This window comes from Mauremys mutica, chromosome 17, assembly GCF_020497125.1.
Source record: "Mauremys mutica isolate MM-2020 ecotype Southern chromosome 17, ASM2049712v1, whole genome shotgun sequence".
Taxonomy (NCBI): Eukaryota; Metazoa; Chordata; order Testudines; family Geoemydidae; genus Mauremys; species Mauremys mutica.
The window spans coordinates 7,630,313-7,651,040 of NC_059088.1; the positions used below are offsets into that span (position 1 = coordinate 7,630,313).

Here is a 20,728-nt window from a genome sequence, read left to right on the forward strand (position 1 = left end):
TGTCACCTGAGATCAGGGCCCTATTGTGCCAGATGCTGCACAAACACAACAAGAGACAGTCCCTGCCACAGTTGAGATCAGGTCCCTGTTGTACCAGGTGCTGCACAGACACACGAGAGGCAGTCCCTGCCTCCAAAAGCTCACAATATAGATAGACAAAGGAGGCAGGAAGTGGGACAAAGAGGGGGAGAGGCCAGCCCAAGGTCCCACAGTACATCAATGGCAAAGCCAGGAACAGAATCCAGGAGCCCTGCCCCCCAGTGCAGTGTCATTGCCACTAGGTCCCACTGACACCCAGTGGCAAAAGAGATTTGCCAAAAGATGAGTGCAAACCAACCTCAACCAAGGCACGATGATTCCCGACAGGCTGCTCCTCATGGTCCTACACAGTCCTAGCGCTTAATGTCCTGAGTGATGAGGCTTTCACCCCACTCAGGAGCTGATTTCCCAGCTGCCCAGAGCCCTCTTGGTGGGGAATGGCCATTGGGTCCCAGCATGACATTCTTCTCACCTTCGTCTTCATGGTGATGAGGCATTGGGCACTCTGAGAATGAATGTTAGTCGATAGATATGGCAGAATGGCCACACAATGATAGATAGATAGATAGATAGATAGATAGATAGATAGATAGATAGATCCTGCACCCAGCACTAATGGCTGCCCCCATGTGGCAGCTGGCAGTACTTCAGCACAGCACTGGGCGGGTCCCACTGGCTCTCCAGAAGGATCCAGCCCACCGTTCCCGCCTACCGAGTCTCTGAGCAGCCAATGAGCAGGAGGCACCACCCACCCTGAATGGGGCTGGGGATGAAATATTGCTGGAGGATGCCAAGTGGGCATGTCCCTCGCGCCATTGGCTGGACCCCCAGACGCGGATAGTACAAAAGCCTGACAATCCAGATGAGGTTTCAGCCAGATGGCCCTGACGAGGTAAGTCCAGTCATGTGGTTACAGCATGGGGGGGGCTGGGTGCCAGGGTTCCTGGGTTCTATCCCTGGCTCTGGGAGGGGAGGGGGATTGAGTGGTTAGAGCAGGGAGGGGCTGGGGGTCAGGACTCCTGGGTTCTATCCATGGCTCTGGGAGGGGAGGGGGATTGAGTGGTTAGAGCAGGGAGGGGCTGGGGGTCAGGACTCCTGGGTTCTATCCTGGGATCTGGGAGGGGAGTGGGGTCTAGTGGTTAGAGTGGGGGGGGTGTCAGTCTATTTCTAGCCCTTTCTTTTCCAGGTCCCATTTTTTATTGTCTCTTGTTTGTTGCAGAAATGGGGCCCATCCGAACGCTACTGCTCTGGGCCTGGCTCGCTCTCCTCTGTGGTGAGTTGAACTGTGGGCTAGGTGCTGTATACTGGATGGAGGTTCATGCTGTACGCAGGGGGGCATATGCTATATGTCTTGGGGGGAGGGCCTGCGTATATGGGGTTACGCCATGTTCTTGGGGAAGGATCTACCAAATTCATGGCCATGAAAAATGTCATGGACTGTGAAATCTGGTCACCCCCATGAAATCTGTCTATTTTAGGGGGGTCGCAGTGCCACCCTTACTTCTGTGCTGTCTTCAGCAGCGCAGAAGTGAGAGTGGCATGATATGGGGGCATTGTCAGGGCTGGCCTTATGGGTGGGTGATGCGGGCAGCCGCCCAAGGCACCATGGAGGGGGGGTACTGTGGTCACCACCACCCTGCCCCCCCACACACACACACATACACTGCCAGCCCAAGGCTCCTTTAATCCCTGAGGGATGGGGCCAGAGCCAGGGAGGGGCAGGGCTGGGGGCACCCCAGCCAAGGGCTCCTACTGGGCTCGAGCTGCTAGTCCCGGCTGGACTGAGGAGGGATTGGACTTCCTCTTCTCCTGCACAGGCCACTCCAGGGCCAGGTCAGACCCACCTCCAGGAACCTCCCCTGGCTGCAGGAAGCTCCATCGCTGTTGCTGGTGGCTATACAGAAGGAAGGGTGGCAATACCCTAGCACGCCACTCTCACAGATTCTTAAAATCCTGACCACAAAATTTACCAAAATGGAATGTGAATTTGTTAGGGCCCTAGCTGTGGGGGACGTGTTGTATACGGGAGGGAGGGGATCAGGTTCTGTGTACCTGCAGTGGTGGGAGGATCTGTGTACACGGGGGAAGACATGCCGTGTCGTGTGCCTGGGGGAATGTGCTGAATACAGGAGGGGTCAGGTGTTGTATACCTGGTGGGAGGTTCTGCGTACATGGGGGGACATACCGTGTGCTTGAGGGATGTGCTGTATACGGGAGAGGGAGAAGGTGCTATATATGGGGGGGGTGCTCCCCACTCTCACAATTCATTAGAATAAGTTACCAGGCAACGTTGTACCTGGGGCCCCCACCCCTTCCTCCTGCACTGGCTAAAGGGGGGAGCCACAGGACCCCCTCACCTGCCATGACACAGCTCCCCTCTACCCCCTACCTCGCTCCCCAGCATGCCCCCCAACTAAGACACCCTTCCTTCCCGCTCAGCCTCCCTTCTGCCCCCTCAGTCTCCCTCCTGCCCCCCAGATTTATCTGCTTCCCCCAAGCCTCCCTCCTGCCCCATCCCACTCCACCTCCCTTCTGCCCCCACATCCTCCTGCTCCCACTCAGCCTCCCTCCCACCCCCAGAACCCGCTATTTCCCCCTCAGCCTCTCTCCTGTCCCCCATACCCCTGCTCCCCGCTCAGCCTCTCTCCTGCTCCCCCTCAGCCTCCCTCCCGCCCCCACATGCCACTGTTCCCCCTCAGCCTCCCTCCTGCCTCCACAACCCCCTGCCCCCTTCAACTTCCCTCCTGCCTTCCACAACTGCCTGTCCCCTCAGCCTCCCTCCTGTCCCCCACATCCCCCTGCACCCTCAGCTTTGCTGCTGTCCCCACATCCCTCTGCCCCCAGACTCCCTCCCCCCACATCCCTCTCCTCCCCCCAGCTTCCCTCCTGCCCCCCACATCCCTCTGCTCCCCCATCAGTCTCCCTCCCACCCCCCCAGCTTCCCTCCTGCCCCCACATCCCCCTGCCCCTTCAGTCTCCTTCCTACCCCCCCCCCACATCCCCCTGCTCCCCCTTCAGCCTCCCTCCTGGCCCCCACAACACCCTGTTCCCCCCTCAGCCTCCCTCCTACCCACCCCACATTCCGCTGTCCCCTATATCTCCCAGCTTTCCTCCTCTCCCCTTCAGAAAGAGGACCAAAAAATGCCACCATGGGAGCAAACGGGGTGGTTAGAGACCAAAGGGCATCCTTTAAAAAATGGAAGTCAAATCATAGACTGGCATGGCAGTAAAATTAACCAGGCCAAAAAAAAATCTGAAGAGCAACTAGCAAAAGACATAAAAATTAACAGCAAAAAATCGTTTAAGTACATTAGAAGCAGGAGGCTGCCAAACAGTCAGTGGGGCCAGTGGGTGATCGAGGTGCTAAAGGAGCACTCAAGGAAGACAAGGCCATTGGGGCGAAGCTAAATGAATTCTTTGCATCAGTCTTCACTGCAGAGGATGTGAGGGAGATTCCCACACCTGAGCCATTCTTTTAGGCGACAAATTTGAGGAACTGTCCCAGATTGAAGTGTCAATAGAAGAGGTTTTGGAACAAATTGATAAGTCACCAGGACCTGATAGGATTCACCCAAGAGTTTTGAAGGAACTCAACTATGAAATTGCAGAACTAATAACTGTGGTATGTAACCTATTGCTTAAATCAGCCTTTGTACAAGATGACTGGTGGATAGCTAAGGTAACGCTGATTATTTAAGAGGCTTCAGAGGCAACCCTGGCATTTACAGGTCGGTAAGCCTGACTTCAGTAGCAGGCAAATTGGTTGAAACTATAGTAAAGGACAGAATTGTCAGACACGTAGATGAACACAATTTTTGGGGGGGAGAGTCAACAGGGCTTTTGTAAAGGGAAATCATGCCTCACCAATCTCCTAGAATTCTTCGAGGGGGCCAACAAATTTGTGGACAAGGGTGATCCAGTGGCTATAGTGTACTTGGACTTTCAGAAAGCCTTTAACAAGGTGCCTCACTAAAGGCTCTTAAGCAAAATAAGGAGTCATGGGATAAGAGGTCCTCTCATGGATCAGGAACGGGTTAAAAGAAGGAAACAAAGGGTAGGAAGTTTTCAGTATGGAGAGAGGTAAATAATGGTGTCTCCCTCCAGGGGTCTGTACTGGGACCCCTGGAGGAAGTGATCATGGAGGGAGTGACCCCTGAAGGGAGTGATCATGATTACTGGGTGAAAGTGATCATGAAATCATAGAGTTTGCAATTCTAAGGAAGGGTAGAAGGGAGTACAGCAAAATAGAGACAATGGATTTCAGGAAGGTGGATTTTGGGGAACTCAGAGAGCTGATAGGTAAGGTCCCATGGGAATCAAGACTGAGGGGAAAAACAACTGAGGAGAGTTGGCAGTTTTTCCAAGGGACACTATTAAGGGCCCAAAAGCAAGCTATTCCGCTGGGAAAGATAGAAAATGTGGCAAAAGACCCCCTTGGCTTAACCATGAGATCTTGCATGATCTAAAAATAAAATGGAGTCATATAAAAAATGGAAACTAGGACAGATTACAAAGAATGAATATAGGCAAACAGCACAGGAATGCAGGGGCAAGATTAGAAAGGCAAAGGCACAAAATGAGCTCAAACTAACTACGGGAATAAAGGGAAACAAGAAGACTTTTTATCAATACATTAGAAGCAAGAGGAAGACCAAGGACAGGTAGGCCCATTGGTCAGTGAAGAGGGAGAAACAGTAACAAGAAACTTGGAAATGGCAGAGATGCTTAATGACTTCTTTTTTTCAGTCTTCACCGAGAAGTCTGAAGGAATGCCTAGCATAGTGAATGCTAATGAGAAGGGGGTAGGTTTAGAAGAGAAAATAAAGAAAGAACAAATTAAAAATCACTTAGAAAAGTTAGATGCCTGCAAGTCACCAGGGCCTGATGAAATGAATCCTAGAATACTCAAGGAGCTAATAGAGGAGGTATCTGAGCCTCTAGCTATTATCTTTGGAAAATCATGGGAGACAGGAGAGATTCAGAAGACTGGAAAAGGGCAAATATAGTGCCCATCTATAAGGGGAAATAAAAACAACCCAGGAAACTACAGACCAGTTAGTTTAACTTCTGTGCCAGGGAAGATAATGGAGCAAGTAATTAAAGAAATCATCTGCAAACACTTGGAACTAGCCAGCATGGATTTGTAAAGAACAAATTGTGTCAAACCAATCTGATAGCTTTCTTTGATAGGATAATGAGTCTTGTGGATAAGGGAGACGTGGTGGATGTGGTATACCTAGACTTTAGTAAGGCATTTGATACGGTCTCGCATGATATTCTTATCGATAAACTAGGCAAATACAATTTAGATGGGGCTACTATAAGGTGGGTGCATAACTGGCTGGATAACCGTACTCAGAGAGTAGTTATTAATGGTTCCCAATCCTGCTGGCAAGGTATAACGAGTGGGGTTCCGCAGGGGTCTGTTTTGGGACCGGCTCTGTTCAATATCTTCATCAACGACTTAGATATTGGCATAGAAAGTACGCTTATTAAGTTTGCAGATGATACCTAACTGGGAGGGATTGCAACTGCTTTGGAGGACAGGGTCATAATTCAAAATGATCTGGACAAATTAGAGAAATGATCTGAGGTAAACAGGATGAAGTTTAACAAAGACAAATGCAAAGTGCTCCACTTAGGAAGGAAAAATCAGTTTCACACATACAGAGTGGGAAGAGACTGTCTAGGAAGGAGTACGGCAGAAAGGGATCTAGGGGTTATAGTGGACCACAAGCTAAATGTGAGTCAACAGTGTGATGCTGTTGCAAAAAAAGCAAACGTGATTCTGGGCTGCATTAACAGGTGTGTTGTGAGCAAGACATGAGAAGTCATTCTTCCGCTCTACTCTGCGCTGGTCAGGCCTCAACTGGCGTATTGTGTCCAGTTCTGGGCCCTGCATTTCAAGAAAGATATGGAGAAACTGGAGAGGGTCCAGAGAAGAGCAACAAGAATGATTAAAGGTCTAGAGAACATGACCTATGAAGGAAGGCTGAAAGAATTGGGTTTGTTTAGTTTGGAAAAGAGAAGACTGAGAGGGGACATGATAGCAGTTTTCAGGTATCTAAAAGGGTGTCATAAGGAGGAGGGAGAAAACTTGTTCACCTTAGCCTCTAAGGATAGAACAAGAAGCAATGGGCTTAAACTGCAGCAAGGGAGGTTTAGGCTGGACATTAGGAAAAAGTTCCTAACTGTCAGGGTGGTTAAACACTGGAATAAACTGCCTAGGGAGGTTGTGGAATCTCCATCTCTGGAGATAGTTAAGAGTAGGTTAGAGAAATGTCTGTCAGGGATGGTCTAGACAGTATTTGGTCCTGCCATGAGGGCAGGGGACCGGACTCGATGACATCTCGAGGTCCCTTCCAGCCCTAGAATCTATGAACTCATAAAATCTAAGAACTCATACTCATAAATGATCTGGAAAAAGGAGTAAACAGTGAGGTGGTCAAGTTTGAAGACGATACAAAATTACTCAAGATAGTTGAGTCCAAAGCAGACTGTGAAGAGTTACAAAGGGATCTCACAAAACTGGGTGACTGGGCAACAAAATGGCAGATGAAATTCAGTGTTGATAAATGCAAAATAATGCACATTGGAAAACATACTCCCAATTACACATATAAAATGATGGGCTCTAAATTAGCTGTTACCGCTCAAGAAAGATCTTGGAGTCACTGTGGATAGTTCTCTGAAAACGTCCACTCAGTGTGGAGCAGCAGTCAAAAGAATTAACAGCATGTTAGGAAAAAAGGGACAGTAAATATAATGCCACTATATAAGTCCATGGTCCACCCACACCTGGAATTCTCTGTGCAGTTCTGGTCACCCCATCTCTGAAAAGAAATCGAATTGGAAAAAGTACAGAGCTGGGCAGCAGAAATTATGAGGGGTGTGGAACAGCTTCCATATGAAGAGAGATTAATAAGACGGGGACTTTTCAGCTTGGAAAAGAGACGACTGGGGGCGGGGGTGGAATATGATTGAGGTTTATAAAATCACAAATGGTGCAGAGAAAGTAAAGCAGGAAGTGTCATTTATTTATCTCTTCATGTAACACAAGAGCCTGGGTCACCTGATTAAATTACTAAGCAGCAGGTTTAAAACAAACAAAAGGAAATATTTTTTCACACAATGCACAATTGGTTGAGGGGGGAGCAGGGGGTTGTGGGGGCAGGAGGGAAGCTGAGGGGACAGCAGGTGGAATTCATTGCCAGGGGATGTTGTGGAGGCCAAAAGTATAACTGGGTTAAAAAAGGAATGTGCTACAGTCCGTCAATGGCTATTAGCCAAGAGAGTCAGGGATGCAACACCATGCTTCAGCTGTCACTTGCCAGAAGCCAGGTGTGGAGGACAGGATGGATCACTCCATGATTGCCTGGTCTGTTCATTCCCTCTGAAGCATCTGGCACTGGCCATTGTCAGGATGCTGAGCTAGATGGACCATGGGTCTGACCCAATATGGCCGTCCTTATGTCCTCCCTCCCCCACATCCTCCTGCCTTCCCTCAGCCTCCCTTTTGCCCTCCATTGCCTCTGGATCTCAGTGTGGCGCCACACCAGTAAAGACATAACCCATCTGCTTTCAAAGAGAGTGACTCCAGTTTAGGATCATATGGAGCAGTGGTTCTCAACTAGGGGTACATGTACCCCTGGGGGTACGCAGAGGTCTTCCAAGGGACACATCAACTCATCTAGATATTTACCTAATTTTACAACAGGCTACATAAAAAGCATTAGTGAAGTCGGTACAAACTAAAATGTCATACAGACAATGACTTGTTTATACTGCTCTATATACTATACACAGAAATGGAAGTACAGTATTTATATTCCAATTGGTTTATTTTATAATTAGGGCTGTCAAGCGGTTAAAAAATACAAACATGATCAATCACATGATTAATCACCCTGTTAATAATAGAATACCATTTAAATATTTTTGGATGTTTTCTACATTTTCAAATATACTGGTTTCAATTACAACACAGAATACAAAGTGTACCATGCTCATTTTATATTTATTTTTATTACAAATATTTGCACTGTAAAAAACAAAAGAAATCGTATTTTTCAATTCATCTAATACAAGTAGTGTAGTACAATCTTTGTCATGAAAGTTGACCTTACAAATGTAGAATTATGGATAAAAAATGACTGCACTCAAAAATAAAACAATGTAAAACTTTAGCGCCTACAGGTCTGCTCAGTCCTACTTCAGCCAATCGCTCAGACAAACAAGCTTGTTTACATTTCCAGGAGACAGTGCTGCCTGCTTCTTGTTTCAGTGTCACCTGAAAGTGAGACCAGGCCCTTCACACGGCACTGTTGTAGCCAGCATTGCAAGGTATTTATGTGCCAGACACGTAAAGATACATATATCCCTTCATGCTTCAACCACCACTCCAGGGGACATGCGTCCATGCTGCTGCTGGGTTCTGCTTGACAACGATCCAAAGCAGTGTGGACCAAGGCATGTTCATTTTCATCATCTGAGTCAGATGCCACCAGCAGAAGGTTGATTATATATATATATATTTTTGGTGGTTCAGGTTCTGTAGTTTTCTGCATCAGAGTGTTGCTCTTTTAAGACTTCTGAAAGCATGCTCCACCCCTCCTCCCTCTCAGATTTTGGAAAGCACTTCAGATTCTTAAACCTTGGGTCGAGTGCTGTAGCTATCTTTAGAAAGCTCATATTAGTACCTTCTGCGTTTTGTCAAATCTGCAGTTAAAGTGTTCTTGAAACAAACATCTAAGACTGCTTTAACATGAAATATATGGCAGAATGTGGGTAAAACAGAGCAGGGGACATCTAATTCTCCACCAAGGAGTTCAGTCACAAATTTCATTAACGCATGATTTTTTTAATGAGCGTCATCAGCATGGAAGCATCTGCAGCGAGTTATATGGGCCCGTGGTGCCCGTGGTCCAACAAATTCAGGTCACAGGAGCCTGGCTCCACCAGTGTTTGGGGCCAGGTCTCTCCCTTGGCCCTGCCTGCTGCCCCGTGTGCCTCCCCTGGAGTGTCCCCCGGCCCCACCTGCCACCCCTGCGCACCTCCCCTGGAGCATCCCGGGGCACTGGGCGGCTGCCCTGCTGCTCCGCGCTGCGTTCCCTCACCAGCTGCTGCTGGCTACAAAAGGGACCAGTGCTGGTGGCAGGCTGAGGTGGTGGCACCGCCGCCGCCTGCGGAGGGAGGAGGGGAAGAGGCACGCACATGATGGTAGCCCTCCCACCCCTTCCCTGGCATCCACCACAGGGGAGGCGAGGGCAGGGCCGGTGCCTAAGAGGGCCCTGCGCCCTAAAGAAGAGCGCCTTTTTAATTTTTACTCACCTGGCGGCACTCCGGGTCTTCGGCAGCGGGTCCTTCACTTCGTCGGCTTAAGACCCGGAGCGAAGACCCGGAGTGCCACCGGGTGAGTCATCCTTGCTAGGGCCCCGTCAAAACTATTCAAATCGGGCCCTGCACTTCCTAAAGCCGGCCCTGGGCGAGGGGCTTCCTGGACCTGAGAGGGCCCCAGCCTCTAGAACAGGGGTGGGCAAACTTTTTGGGGCGAGGGCCACATCTGGGTGAGGAAATTGTATGCAGGGCCGGGGCAGGGCGGGTGGAGTGCGGGATGTGGAGGAAGGGGCTCAGGACAAGGGATTGGGGCAGAGAAGGGGTGCAGAGTGTAAGAGGGGGCTCAGGGAAGGGGGTTGGGGTACAGGAGGGGTACGGAGTGCAGGATGGGGCTCAGGGCAGGGAGTTGGGGTGCACAGGGTGCAGGGTGCAGCAGGGAGCTCAGGGCAGGTGGTTGGAATGCACAGGAGTGCAGAAAGGGGCTCAGTGCAGGGAGTTGGGTGCAGGAGGGGTGCGAGGTACAGGCAGAGGGCTTAGGGCAGGAAGTTGGGGGGCGGGGGGCAGGAGGGGTTTGAGCTCCAGCCGGTGCCGCTTACCTAAAGTGGCTCCGGGGTGGCAGTGGCGCACACCAGGGCCAGGGCAGGCTCCCTGCATGCCTGCCCTGTCCCCACGCCACTCCAGGAAGTGCTGCGGCCCCTGGGTGGGGGTGGGGGGCAGAGGGCTCTGCGTGCGCACATGTAGCCCTTTGCCTCCCGGCCCGGGGGCTGCTTCTGAGAGCAACGCCGGGCCCGCAGCACCACCAGGGGTAATCCCGCGGGCCGGATCCAAAGCCCTGAAGGGCCGGATCCGGCCCGCGGGCCATAGTTTGCCCACCCCTGCTCTAGTAGCATGTGCAGTGCCGGTGCTGGGTGAGTGAGCTGCTGCGGGGGAGAGGGCTGAGGGGACTGTGGAGTCCTCTCTGGCCCCAGCCCTGGGACAGCCTGCCTGCACCCCAAACTCCTCATCCCCAGCCCTGCCCCACCCAGAGCCCACACACACCCCACACCCCAACTCTCTGCCCTAGCCCTGAGCCCCTTCCTGCACCGTGAACCCCTCATCCCTTGCCCACCCTGCAGCCCTCACCCCAACCCTCTGCCCTAGCCCTGAGCCCCCTCACACCCCAAACCCTTCACCCGCAGCCAGAGCCCTCATACCCCACACCCCAACCCTCTACCTTAGCCCTCACCCCCCACCCCACATTGTTCAATATAGGGAAAGTGTTACATGTTTACTGTTTCCAGTCCATTAAAATATGAGATAGATAGATAGATAGATATCGGCTTACGGGGGGGAGGGGTGGCACGCACGTGGGACTTGAACCCATTCTGGGCACCACCAAAAATTATACAAACCTGCCACCCCTGGAAGCGTGTCCTGTGGAATGGTGGTAGAAGCATGAAGGGTCATGCAAATGTTTAGCATATCTGGCACATAAATACCTTGCAACACCAGTTACAAAAGTGCCATGTGAATGCCTGTTCTCACTTTCAAGTGACATTGTAAATAAGAAGTGAGCAACATTATCTCCCTGTAACGGGGGCGAGACTCACCCCTGCGGCGCCTCCTGTCGGTCGTTCTGGGAATTAGCTCTTTTGACCCAGAGCGCCCTCTGCAGGCTGCTGCCTCGCTGCCGCTGGCCCCCGTGCCCCTCCCGGACCCGGTGCCCCTTGTCCTTGGGCGCTGCCCCCTGGCAGTACACCCGCTCTCTGGGTCTCCCCACCCAGGGGAACCCTCACCTACTATCCCCACCTTGCCTCAGTCTTCGGCTACTGCCAGTCACCACCTAGCCCCCGCTCACTGGGGCAGACTGCAGTGTACAAGCCACTCATCACAGGCAAGGGGGGTTTGGACCAACTGCCTCTGCCTACCCTGTCTGCACTCTAGTACCTTTCTGGCCTTTGACAAGGCCGCAGCCTGGGGCTTTTCCGGGCAGGAGCTCCCCAGGTCCCTTGCCCTATTCCCCAGCCCTGCCCCTCTCAGGTACCCTGTTCGTCTTCCCAACATCCAGGCCCTTCTCCCTCTAGAGCAGGGGTAGGCAACTTATGGCACATGTGCCGAAGGCGGCACACGAGCTGATTTTCAGTGGCACTCACACTGCCCGGGTCCTGGCCACTGGTCCAGGGGGCTCTGCATTTTAATTTAATTTTAAATGAAGCTTCTTAAATATTTTAAAAACCTTATTTACTTTACATACCACAATAGTTTAGTTCTATATTATAGACTTATAGAAAGAGACCTTCTAAAAGCGTTGAAATGTATGACTGGCACGCAAAACCTTATATTAGAGTGAATCAATGAAGACTCGGCACACCGCTTTGGAAAGGTTGCCGACCCCTGCGCTAGAGACGGAGAGAGACTGACTCTGCTCCTGGCCCACTGCCCTCTTATAAGGGCCTGCTGAGGCCTGATTGGGCGTGGCCACAGCTGAGCCTGCTTCCCCAATCAGCCTGGGAACTGCTTGCTCCCAGCCACAGCCCTCTCCTGGGCTGTTTTAAGCCCTTTGAGGCCGGAGCGGGTGACCACCCTGCCACACCCACACACACACCCCTCAAAACCCCACCCATGGGGGAAGGGGGGCCTCTTGGTCTGGGCTTCCTGAAATTAGCCCTCCAGAGCCACCCCTCCAGTCCCGCACGCTTCCTCTCCGAGGCCTCCAGCCTCAGGCTATCTCCCGGGCCTGCGCCTCGGCCTTCCAACGGGCCAGCTCCGCCGCTTCGAGCTGTGCCCTCAGGCCAGGGTCCCCCAGGCCCTCTTCCTTCAGGGTCTGGGTCCATTTCGTCTCTTGTTCCTGGGCCACTTGGGCCGCAGCCTCATGCTGTGCCCACTCAGTCTGGGTTTCTGTACTGGCGACCTGCCCAGCAATGGTCTGGGTCCCGACCTCCTTCGGGGTCCCCTCCATCCTGGTTACTGTCTTCTCCAGCTTTGGCCCTTCTGGGCCCACTGGCACCTCCTCTGGCCGCCTCTCAGTTCCCCGTGCTGCCCGGGGCTTCTCCTGGTCCATTTGGAGTTCCGTCCTTTTGCCAGGACTGACGTGGACCTTTCGCATCAAGCCTGGGCATGTCCACTGCATGCGGCCCTGTCGCCCACAGGCCCAACAGGTCGGCAGCCGCCTGGGTTCCCTCACCCAGCAGACTGTCCTAAGGACCTGTCCTTGTCCCTGCTTCGGCCGCAGCGCCCTGCCTCCACCCCAATAGGGACAGTCCCATCTTAAATGCCTATGCCTGGCACAGGTGTAACACGTCTTCCGTTCCGCACCAGGCCTCCTAGCCCTGGCACTGGGCTCCTCCCCGGCCCTCGGTAGTTCCTCCTGAACTCCCTCCGGAGGAGCTTTGTCAGGGCCCACTGTTCCTCCACCAGCTGGGCCATCTGTCTATGGAGGGCCCATTGCACCTCCCACAGTCCATTCTGGGTCTCCGGCCCCCCTGCAGGTCATTAGCCCCCTTCCACCAGGGCGCTGACCTCGGGGCCCACCCAGGGACAACACCCGGGGTCTCCCCATAGAAAACCCCAGTGTATCCAGGATCTATCATCCCCTGTTCCTTTTAGTTCAATAGTCCCACCATCCTTCCCATGCCCCTTGTATCGGGGTGAACCGCCTATGCCCACATTCTCCACCATCGTGTAACAGGGGCGAGACTCCCCCCTGCAGCACCTCCTGTCGGTCATCCTGGGACTTAGTTCTTTTGACCCAGAGCGCCCTCTGCAGGCTAGTGCCTCACTGCCACTGGCCCCCGTGTCCCTCCCGGACCCGGTGCCCCTTGTCCTTGGGCGCTGCCCCCTGGCAGTACACCCGCTCTCTGGGTCTCCCCACCCAGGGGAACCCCCACCCACTATCCCCACCTCGCCTCAGTCTTGGGCTACTGCCAGTCACCACCTAGCCCCCGCTCACTGGGGCAGACTGCAGTGTACAAGCCACTCATCACAGGCAAGGGGGGTTTGGACCAACTGCCTCTGCCTACCCTGTCTGCACTCTAGTACCTTTCTGGCCTTTGACAAGGCGCAGCCTGGGGCTTTTCTGGGCGGGAGCTCCCCAGGTCCCTTGCCCTATTCCCCAGCCCTGCCCCTCTCAGGTACCCTGTTCAGCTTCCCAACATCCAGGCCCTTCTCCCTCTAGAGACAGAGAGAAACTGACTCTGCTCCTGGCCCACTGCCCTCTTATAAAGGCCTGCTGAGCCCTGATTGGGGCATGGCCACAGCTGAGCCTGCTTCCCCAATCAGCCTGGGAACTGCTTGCTCCCAGCCACAGCCCTCTCCTGGGCTGTTTTAAGCCCTTTGAGGCCGGAGCGGGTGACCACCCCACTACACTCCCATAAATGTAAACAAACGTGTTTGTCTTACCGACTGGCTGAACAAGAAGAAGGACTGAGTGGATTTATAGGTTTTACACTGTTTTGGTTTTGAGGGCAGTTATGTAACAAAAAATCTACATTTGTAAGTTGCACTTTCACGATAAAGAGATCGCACTACAGTACTTGTATACCTCTACCCCGATATAACGCGACCGATATAACACAAATTCAGATATAATGTGGTAAAGCAATGCTCCGGGGGGGCGGGGCTGCGCACTCCGGTGGATCAAAGCAAGTTTGATATAACACGGTTTCACCTATAACGCAGTAAGATTTTTTGGCTCCCCAGGACAGCATTATATCGAGGTAGAGGTGTATGAGGCGAATTGAAAAATACTATTTCTTTTATTTATCACTTTTACAGTGCAAATATTTGGAATCACAAATAATATAAAGTAAGCAGCATACACTTACATTCTGTGTTGTAACTGAAATCAATATACAGTAAAAGCTGTGCTATCTGGCACTTTACCAACTGGAAAGCTCTAGAAATCAGCATTTCTGATATCCATTAAAAGTCCAGTTGGCGCGGGGCTCCCTACCTGCTCTGCGTGGCTCCCCAGAAGTGGTGACATGTCCATGCTGCTCCTGGGCGGAGGAATGGCCACGGGTGCTCCATGCACTGCCCCCTCCCCGAGCGCTGTCTCCGCAGCTCCCATTGGCCAGGACGCCATGTCACCTAGGAGCAGCAGCAGGGACATGTCGCCGCTTGCGGGGAGCCGCCCGAGGTGAGCGCCACCTGGATCTGGCTCCCTGGAACCCCTCCCACACCCCAACCTCGTACCCTGAGCCCCCTCCCGCACCCAAACTCCTTCCTAGAGCCCATGCCCCGCACCCCCTCCTGCGCCCCAGCCCCCTCCCACACCCAAACTCCATCCCTCTTAGTTAACCGGAATTATTGACTTACCGGCACCCCCCATTCCTCCAACATGCCGAATAACAATGCTTTTGCTGTATTTGAAAATGTAGAAGAACATCCAAAAATATTGAATACTTTCACTTGGTATTCTGTTGTTTAGCAGTGCAATTAAAACTGCAATGAATCATGATTAATTGTTGTGAGTTAATCACCTGAGTTAACTGTGATTAATCGACAGCCCTATTTATAATGATATGGTAAAAATGAGAAAGGAAGCAATTTTTCAGTACTAGTGTGTCTGTGACCGTTTCGTATTTTTATGTCTGCAAGTAGTTTTTAAGTGAGGTGAAACTTGGAAGACAAATCAGACTCCTGAAAGGGGTACAGTAGACTGGAGAGGTTGAGAGCCACTGATATAGAGAATCCTGGAGCCATAGGGGGGTACCTCACCACCTGTATATCACAATCCCCCAACATCCCCCAGCACCCCCACGCTCAACCCAATCACCAAAATGAGACCAAAAAGTTACACCTCACAGGAGACGGGACTACGATGTGCCACAGGCAGAGAATAGGAGGAACCAAGGTTCACCGGTGCCCGAGGCCCCAGTAATAGCAGGGCAATGATTAAGTGAGAAATATGCAAATAACCTGGCAAGTGACCCACCCGCCCATGCTGTAGAGGAAGGTAAAAAATCCCCCAAGATCCCTGCCAATCTGAGCTGGGAGGGGGAGGGGAATGCCTTCTTGAGCCCACCTATGGTGATCAGCCAGACCCTGAGCATGTGGGTGAGAACCAGCCAGCCAAGCACCCAAGGACAGAAAGCTGGGTGCCGCTGCAGAGCCCTGGCCCACATGGCCCGGTGTCCCCTCGTGGCTGCCCCCAGTGCTTCAGAGGCAGGAGAAAAATCATAACCCAGAATAGAGATGGGGGTGGATCCCTTCCTGACCCCTGCAGGTGACTGTCTGAAGCCCTGAAGCATGAAAGTCTAGGAACATCAGACATAAACCAGAAGGGACCCCCAATGCTGCCAAACCCTGCCCTCCACCATGACAAGAAGCCCCATCGTGCAGTCCCACTCATAAATTTGTCAATATCTCTCCGAAACGAATTAAATGATGCCTGCCCTAGGCAGAGGAAATGTGTGGGGGAGGGGAGCACACCAGGTCACATGCCTCCCCCACAGATTTCTGCCTTCCATTTAGCACAGTAGTTTTCAAACTGAGGGGTCTGCCCCAAAACCGTCACCTCCTGCCAGGAGCTGGCAGATCAGAAGCTGGTGGGAGCCACCCAGCCTACTCAGGCCCCTGGCCTCTGCATTGTAGGAAATGGGATGCTGACTGGCTGCCCGGCAGCCCTCCCTGCCCTGCTCCCTGGGCCAGGCCGCCTCTGCATGGCCGTGCGCTTCTCAGACAGGGCGGGCAGCACAGCTCTTGCCTCTCCCCCGAAGGAGCCCCATGCCGGACCCTTGGAGCTGGCCCCTGCCCATGGAGCCCGTCTGCATGAGATGCTCCCAAGGTGCTCGCTCACCACTGTCCTGGCGCTCCTGGCTCTGCTGCTGCTCCTCAGCCCAGAGGCAACATGTGGGGTGGTTATGTGCCACCCCAGAATTGTGCCCCACCACCATCAAGAGTTACACATCGTCTCTGGCCATAGGCCAGCTCCCCGACTCCCCCAGCTGTGGGCAACGCAAGAACCCTCTTCTCAGCCTACGCCGGCCCCACTGCCTCTCTTCAATCAGCAATAGGACACACCAACCCCCAAGTCTGCTGAGCGTCCCCCTGCTCCCCCAGGTGCTCCCCAGCACACCCCAGTTTACCCATCACTGCCCCACGGAACACACAGTACTTACATGTGAAACAGACACAGAGCAAAGGGATATCAACTGGCCATCAGAAAGTTTAGGCTTGAAATTAGGCAAAGGTTTGAAGTGAAGTTCTGGAGCAGCCTCCCAAGGGGAGCAGTGGGGGCAAAAAACGTAATTGGCTTCAAGCCTGAGTGAGCTTGATACGTTTATGGAGGAGATGGTGTGATGAGACTGCTCACAATGGCATGGAACCCATTGGTGACTGCTAGCAGCAAAATCTCCAACAGCCAGTGATGGGACACTAGATGGGGAGGGCTCTGAGTTACAACAGAGAATTATTTCCCAGGTGTCTGGCTGGTGGGTCTCACCCACATGATCAGGGTCTAACTGATCACCAGACTTGGGGTCAGGAAGGAATTTTCCCCCAGGTCACATTGGCAGAGACTCTGAGGGGTTTTCGCCTTCCTCTGCAGCATGAGGCATGGGTCACTTGCTGGTTTGAACTAGAGTAAATGGTGGATTCTCTATCACTTGAAGTCTTTAAACATGATTTGAGGACATCAGTAACTCAGCCAGAAGTTAGGGGTCAGGTACAGGAGTGGGTGGGTGAGGTTCTGTCAGCTGCAGCGTGCAGGAGGTCAGATTAGATGATCATGATGGTCCCTTCTGACCTTAAAGTCTATGAGGCATGGTGGGTAATGTAGTACCTTTCACGGGACCAACTTCTGTTGGTGGACGAGACACTCTTGAGTTTCACAGAGTTCATCTTCTGCTCTGGGAAGCTCAAAATCTTGTATTTTCCCCCACCAGAAGTTGGTGCAATCAAAGATAGTGCTTCATCCAGCTTCTCTCTTTCATATCCTGGGACCAACGCTGCAAACGGCACATAGATATGTTTATAGTGGAAACAAATTTATTTAACAAAGCACTGAAATTCAAATGACAGCAAGTAGAAATATTGGAAACAGATGGTTACATATAAAATAAAAACCTAACACACATTTCAGACTTGCGTAACTAGACTTACTTATCCTGGACGATAATCAGCTAAACCCTGGCTCCCAGTGCGATGCTGTGGCCAAAAGTGCTAATGCGATCCTGGGATGCATAAGTGGGGGAATCCTGAGTAGGGGCAGAGAGGTTATTGTACTTCTGTATTTGGCTGTAGTGTGATCGATGCTGGAATCCTGTGTCCAGTCCTGGAGCCCACTTTGCAAGAAGGAGGTTGATAAACCTGAGAGGGTTCAGAGAAGAGCCACGAGAATGATTAAAGGATTAGTAAACATGCATTATAGTGATAGACTCAAAGAGCTCAATCCATTTCACTTAACACAGAGAAGGTTAAGGGGTGATCTGATTGCCATCTATAAATACCTACATGGGAAACAAATATTTAATAATGGGCTCTTCAATCTAGCAGAGAAAGGTCTGACACGATCCAGCGGCTAGAAGCTGAAGCTAAACAGATTCAGACTGGAAATAAGGGTAAATTCTTAACAGTGAGAATAATTAACCATGGGAACACTTACCAAGGGGCATGGCAGATTCTCCATCGGTGACAATTTTTAACTCAAGATTGGATGTTTTTCTAACAGATCTACTCTAGGTATTATTTGGGGGTAACTCTCTGGTGTGTGTGACACAGGAGTTCAGACTAGATGGTCTCAATTGTCCCATCTGGCCTTGGAATCTATGAATCTATGAATTAGTTACTGTTGTGTCTCAAAGGGCAAAGCTTACCCAAAATCCTGCCAGCATCTTAAAGACACACTTGGCTGTGATTTTCCATTCCCAAGACAGGACATGCTGTCAGCTTGCCTCTCCAGTGGAAAAGATCCAGAGTGTATCAGGGTCATAGCCCCCAAAACCATTGTCTTTACTCATGACTTTCCTGTGTGCCTCTTTCCTGTTGATTCCACAATCTTTTGATTAGCACTCAGCTGGGTCTGTGACAAGCGGACAAGCCCCGATACAATAATGGCCAGCTGGAGAGAAAGAAGCATCTCTCCCTCCTACCTGACAGAAGCATGTTTATCGCCCTCTTGGTGTTACCCAGGGTTTTCTGAACCCAAAACTATGGTAATCTTTGTTTCCCAGGCAGTTTCAGGACATAAATCCCTGGGGACACAGCTCCTCCATCTGATAAATGATTGGTACACACAAGAGTGCTTTCACTCCCAAATCCTTGTTTTTATTGGGTCTAAAGCAGCAAGTTTCCAGTGGCCAGCCTTCCTCCTAGCCGCTGCGGAGTTGGAAGCCAGTCTCCTAGCTTGTTGAAATCTCTCTCCAAACTTCTCCCAAGTACACACTCTAATCTTTGTATCAGTTGTTCAAAGCCAAGCACATAACTTATAATAACCCCTAATAGGTTTACAATTTCCCTAGCAACACCAAAAGTAACTAATAATTCTACTTATCAGTAAAGCAACTCCCAAACAAAAGCACTCATAGCAGGGCCGGCTCCAGACCCCAGCGCGCCAAGCGCTCGCTTGGGACGGCATGCCGCAAGGGGCTCTCTGCCTGTCGCCGGGAGGGCGGCAGGCAGCTCCGGTGGACCTCCCGCAGGCGTGCCTGCGGAGGGTCCGCTGGTCCCGCGGCTCCGGTGGACGTCCCGCAGGCACATCTGCAGGAGGTCCACTGGAGCCGCGGGACCGGCGACCGCCAGAGCGCCCCCCGCGGCGTGCCACCATGCTTGGGGCGGCGAAATTACTAGAGCCGCCCCTGACTCATAGTCAGAGACACCCAGATTCAGGGTTAGCAATCCACATTCCCTTCCTTTCCTGTGAATCTGTTACTTTATCTATCCTTGGTAGCAACACTGAATCTGTGCAGCTGTTTTGTCTGCTCTACTTAGACAAAGGCCAAATTATTCCTGACTCCATGGTGTTCTCAATTCCAGGTAATGGTGGCTCAATACACAACCGAATTATGTCAAGTCCAATTCTTTCATAACATGGGGCCCTGCCGTATTTCACAGGCTTTCAGAACATCATTTTCAGCACAGATACGTTATTCCTTAAACATGATCCATACGTACGTTTCGCAACAACTAAGATGACCAGTGGTTTTGGGGGTCTTGGTAGAGACCTCACATGCCGCCTTTTGGTATGTGCATACCTCTGACTGTGAAACTCTAGCCCCTCCTCCCCCCCCCCCACCACCACCACCACCAGCTGGAATCAAGAAATTCCTGGATCACAGCCCCCACAATGGTTCTTGTGCCGATGTTCTCCTTCAGTTTCATAGATCTTCCCCCTCCCAGACATTTAGCCCCTTGATGTATTACATATTGGCGTTAAGGCTGCATTTTAGTCATGGGTATTTTTAGTACAAATCATGGACAGGTCACGGGCAGTAAACAAAAAGTCATACCCCGTGACCTGTCCATGACTTTTACTATATACCCCTAAATAAAACTTGGGCCAGGGGCCTCGGGTGCTGGGCAGGGGTGGCCCGGGACCCCCACTGGTGCTGGTGGGGGATGGGCAATGGCACACGACCATGTTTAAGAAGGATGAATTCAAACTGGAACGGGTACAAAGAAGGGCCACTAGAATGATCCGAGGAATGGAAAGCCTGTCATATGAAAAGAGACTTGAGGAGCTCGGTTTGTTTTCCTTAACCAAAAGAAGGATAAGAGGAGATATGATTGCTCTCTTTAAATATATCAGAGGGATAAATACCAGGGAGGGAGAGGAATTATTTCAGCTCAGTACTAATGTGGACACGAGAACAAATGGATATAAATTGGCAGTCGGGAAGTTTAGGCTTGAAATTAGACGAAGGTTTCTAACCATCAGGGGAGTGAAATTCTGGAACAGCCTACCGAGGGAAACAGTGGGGGCGAAGGACCTCTCTGGCTTTAAGATTAAGCTTGATAAGTTTATGGAGGGAATGGTTTGATAGGATAACACTATTTAGTCAATAGGTCAATAACGTGCTGCCACTGGTAATTAGTACCGAGAGTCAATGTTGGGATATTGAAAGTCTTTTTCCTGAGTGTCTGGCTGGAGAGTCTTGCCCGCATGCTCGGAGTTCAGCTGATCGCCATATTTGGGGTCGGGAAGGAATTTTCCTCCAGGGTAGATTGGCAGTGGCCCTGAAGGTTTTTTGCCTTCCTCCGCAGCATGGGGCAGGGGTCGCTTGCTGGAGGATTACCTGCTACTTGAAGTCTTTAAACCAGGATTTGGGGACTTCAACAGCTGAGTCAAGGGAGAGAATTATTTCAAGAGTGGGTGGGTCAGCTTTTGTGGCCTGCATTTTGCGGGAGGTCAGACTAGATGATCATAATGGTCCCT

The 20,728-nt window shown here is 51.6% G+C and overlaps 1 protein-coding gene across 1 annotated transcript in view; it reads left to right on the plus strand.

The window, feature by feature from the left end:
• Positions 1-1,189: 1,189 nt before the first annotated feature.
• LOC123351886 (IgGFc-binding protein-like) overlaps positions 1,190-20,728 on the plus strand; it is a 37,702-nt gene continuing 18,163 nt past the window's right edge. The window contains exon 1 of the mRNA XM_044991567.1: positions 1,190-1,312. Coding sequence (XP_044847502.1) covers positions 1,261-1,312 — 52 coding nt within the window. The 5' untranslated portion in view covers positions 1,190-1,260. The remainder of the gene's footprint in view (positions 1,313-20,728) is intronic.